Below are 3,785 nucleotides of genomic sequence, written 5' to 3'. Positions count from 1 at the left end.
TACTTTTTGAAGACATTCGCCAGGCGATATAATTTTCAACTATACTTGCCCGATAACTATGAATCAACGGCAGAGCACGTGCTTTACATGGAGGATATTCGCCAGGCCGCTCGCAATGATTCGATCGATGTGGGTGCGAGTCTATCGACTCCGCAAAAGGAAGAAAATTTACACGAGTACATCTATCCGGTCGAGTTTTATCAATGGCTAACCATGCTGCCAGTGGAAGCGCCTTTGGAAACATACTACTTTTATACAAAAATTTTCGGTCCAGCTGTTATAGTTAGTCTATTTGCTATCGTTTGGTGTTTGTGCGTCATTGACGCCATTCATGTCAACTTGGCATGCGGCGGAAATTTAGACGGCAAGCGTCGATTACTACTCTTACTTATAAATCCCTGGCATTTTGATTTACTGCGTGGTATTGTCTGCCAGTCCTCTGCCGTTCGTTTTAATTATGGCACTCGGCGTATTATTTTTATACTGATCTTCGCTTTGGGTGGTACATTGAATAGCTTCTTTTCCACAAAATTAGTGAATTGGTTGACAGTTCCCCCGCGTGAGACACCTATTGAAGAATTTAGTGAAGTTGGTGAACGCAATCTACAGATACAAGTCTCTCAACCAGATATAGCTGAAATTAAATTTTACAAAGGCGTGGAATTTTGGAGAAAACATAGCCAGATATTCGAGATAGTACCGACTTTTGATGAATATCAAAAAAATATACGCAAATTGGACAACCGTTATGGTTATATAATGAGTTCATTGATGTGGCCAACAATTGAGGAGCGTCAAAAGTATTTCCAATATCCGTTATTTCGCTTATCGGAAAAATTGTACTACACAAAAGGCGCCCTCCTTAGCTTGCCCATCAGTGAGAATTCCATGTACAAAGACCTATTGAGTGATTTTTGTTTGCGTGCACGTGAAAATGGTTTACTTGTACATTGGTATAAAGAGACTTTCTTTACGATGGTCAGATTGGGGCGTTTCAGTCTTAAGGATCCCAGTAGCAGGCACAGGCACCAAGTGCTTACACTGAAGGAGTTCGAATGGGTGTGGATCGCTTATGGTGTCGGCATTTGTTTGAGTAGTGTGGCTCTTTTGTTGGAAAGACCTTGGCAATTAAATTAAGAAATAAAAAATTGAATATGTGTTGCAAGCTGTTACAGTGCTTATTATGTTCGACGCTATTAAAATAAAATGAGCTTTGGATGTGAAAAAATACGAAATCTTTGTTACAAAATATGTTTTACCATTGATCATTGAAGTATGTATGTTTAGATTTTGCAGGCNAGCTGTTACAGTGCTTATTATGTTCGACGCTATTAAAATAAAATGAGCTTTGGATGTGAAAAAATACGAAATCTTTGTTACAAAATATGTTTTACCATTATTAAATAAATAATTAAAATAAGCATAAAACTATTCCTTTATTTGTATATTAAAATAGTTTCAACTTTAAGATAATACAAATTAATTAAAAAACAAATGTTACCCTTTGATGCGACTGATTGGAAATGTAACGTTTCGATGAGTTCATAATAAGAAACTAAACCCTTCCTAATGAATATTTCGTTTTGGTTCAAATTGTAATGTAAGTTTTGTTATAAAGGCATACTGAATTGTTATCAAATCAACCTCATAACAAATACATACTTTAATTGATCGCCAATTTCGCATTTGTCGTTATCAATACTTTGAAAAAAAATCGTGTCTTTCAAATCCCTCAATGCTCGCCATAACTGTTTATCCAGTAACTTAGATAAGTCTTTCTTTTTTCATTCGTTATTTTGTTGCCTAAGCCACCACTTGCCAATAAATACTTTTGAAAACTATTTCCCTTTCTTCACATATGGATCATATTTCTCAGTGGATTCGTATTTGAAATTTGGGAGTACAGTAAAACCCGCTTAAGTACCTCACGAAAAATTTCAGCTTTTTGAGGTACTTAGGCGGGTTGGGTACTTAAAAGAACCCGCTTAAGTACCTCGATGCGGGTACTTAAGCAAACATAATTATTGATGTAGTTACATCTTTTTGTTAACTTAGATAAATATGTAAATCCTTGAATAAAACATAAACATTTAATGAAGTATACGTATTTATTTAAGATTTTTCAATTAAAATACAGTTCGTTCCCTAACAAATACCATGTAAACTTAAGCTTAAGATTTTATAGAACACTTAAAGAAAAAAATTCATGAAAAATTAAAATTTTTTCTCGGATGTGTTTTTGGAGTATACAGTTTTATAGCCCATTCAATTTTAGAGCAATAATGTCCAAGTTTCAAGTGGCTAAAAATTACCGTTGATTTTTTAGAATTTTTTGCTGAAGGTGTGTAACGCTGCCACTGAGATTCAAAATATGTAAATATTTTAAGAAATTGTAAAAGAGCACTTAAAAGGGAAAATTGTAGGTAAAATGGTAAATTGGGTAAATAAGCGGGGAGGTACTTAAGAGAGGGATTTTCTTCAGATTACATTCGAAAATTCACATTGCCCAAAAATGTTGGTTACTTAAGCGGGTAAGGTACTTAAGCGGGGGGTACTTAAGCGGGTTTCACTGTATTTTAAGCAAACATTGCAGTTGTTCTTAGATTTTTGAAAAAATATACGCTTCCTATTTTGTATGCCATTTCTAGGTCTAAGGGTACGTTTACACAGAAAGCGGAGCCGAGCTGAGCCGAGCGAAGCCGTTCCGAACTGAGTGACGCTTTCAAATTGCTGTAGCTATATGAAAGTGTTCATACAGCAAGCTTTTTCATAAGCGTTTTGGAGCTAAAAGCAAAGCAGTTTTTGATTTTGAATTTTCTATTTAATTTTTCAGCTTCATGACGCTGCTGCAAACAAAATATCAAAATATTCAAACAACAAGTAATTTTTAGCAACTTTNTAAGTACCTCACGAAAAATTTCAGCTTTTTGAGGTACTTAGGCGGGTTGGGTACTTAAAAGAACCCGCTTAAGTACCTCGATGCGGGTACTTAAGCAAACATAATTATTGATGTAGTTACATCTTTTTGTTAACTTAGATAAATATGTAAATCCTTGAATAAAACATAAACATTTAATGAAGTATACGTATTTATTTAAGATTTTTCAATTAAAATACAGTTCGTTCCCTAACAAATACCATGTAAACTTAAGCTTAAGATTTTATAGAACACTTAAAGAAAAAAATTCATGAAAAATTAAAATTTTTTCTCGGATGTGTTTTTGGAGTATACAGTTTTATAGCCCATTCAATTTTAGAGCAATAATGTCCAAGTTTCAAGTGGCTAAAAATTACCGTTGATTTTTTAGAATTTTTTGCTGAAGGTGTGTAACGCTGCCACTGAGATTCAAAATATGTAAATATTTTAAGAAATTGTAAAAGAGCACTTAAAAGGGAAAATTGTAGGTAAAATGGTAAATTGGGTAAATAAGCGGGGAGGTACTTAAGAGAGGGATTTTCTTCAGATTACATTCGAAAATTCACATTGCCCAAAAATGTTGGTTACTTAAGCGGGTAAGGTACTTAAGCGGGGGGTACTTAAGCGGGTTTCACTGTATTTTAAGCAAACATTGCAGTTGTTCTTAGATTTTTGAAAAAATATACGCTTCCTATTTTGTATGCCATTTCTAGGTCTAAGGGTACGTTTACACAGAAAGCGGAGCCGAGCTGAGCCGAGCGAAGCCGTTCCGAACTGAGTGACGCTTTCAAATTGCTGTAGCTATATGAAAGTGTTCATACAGCAAGCTTTTTCATAAGCGTTTTGGAGCTAAAAGCAAAGCAGTTTT

General features: G+C 34.6%; 1 protein-coding gene across 1 annotated transcript; it reads left to right on the top strand.

Moving 5' to 3' along the window:
- Positions 1-87: 87 nt before the first annotated feature.
- Positions 88-1,137, top strand: LOC108379704 (uncharacterized). Its single transcript, XM_017636053.1, has one exon. It carries the CDS (start codon positions 88-90, stop codon positions 1,135-1,137), a length of 1,050 nt encoding a protein of 349 aa, XP_017491542.1.
- Positions 1,138-3,785: the final 2,648 nt, after the last annotated feature.

Source organism: Rhagoletis zephyria, unplaced genomic scaffold (assembly GCF_001687245.7).
Source record: "Rhagoletis zephyria isolate East Lansing unplaced genomic scaffold, Rhagoletis_zephyria_1.1 Rzeph_scaffold_17107, whole genome shotgun sequence".
Taxonomy (NCBI): Eukaryota; Metazoa; Arthropoda; class Insecta; order Diptera; family Tephritidae; genus Rhagoletis; species Rhagoletis zephyria.
The sequence above is the reverse complement of the archived record's forward strand: the minus strand, read 5'-3'. Positions and strand labels throughout refer to the sequence as shown.

What these genes read in the sequence shown, in the direction of transcription:
- LOC108379704 (XM_017636053.1), top strand. Translation starts at nt 88, where the DNA reads ATGGAGGATATTCGCCAGGCCGCTCGCAATGATTCGATCGATGTGGGT.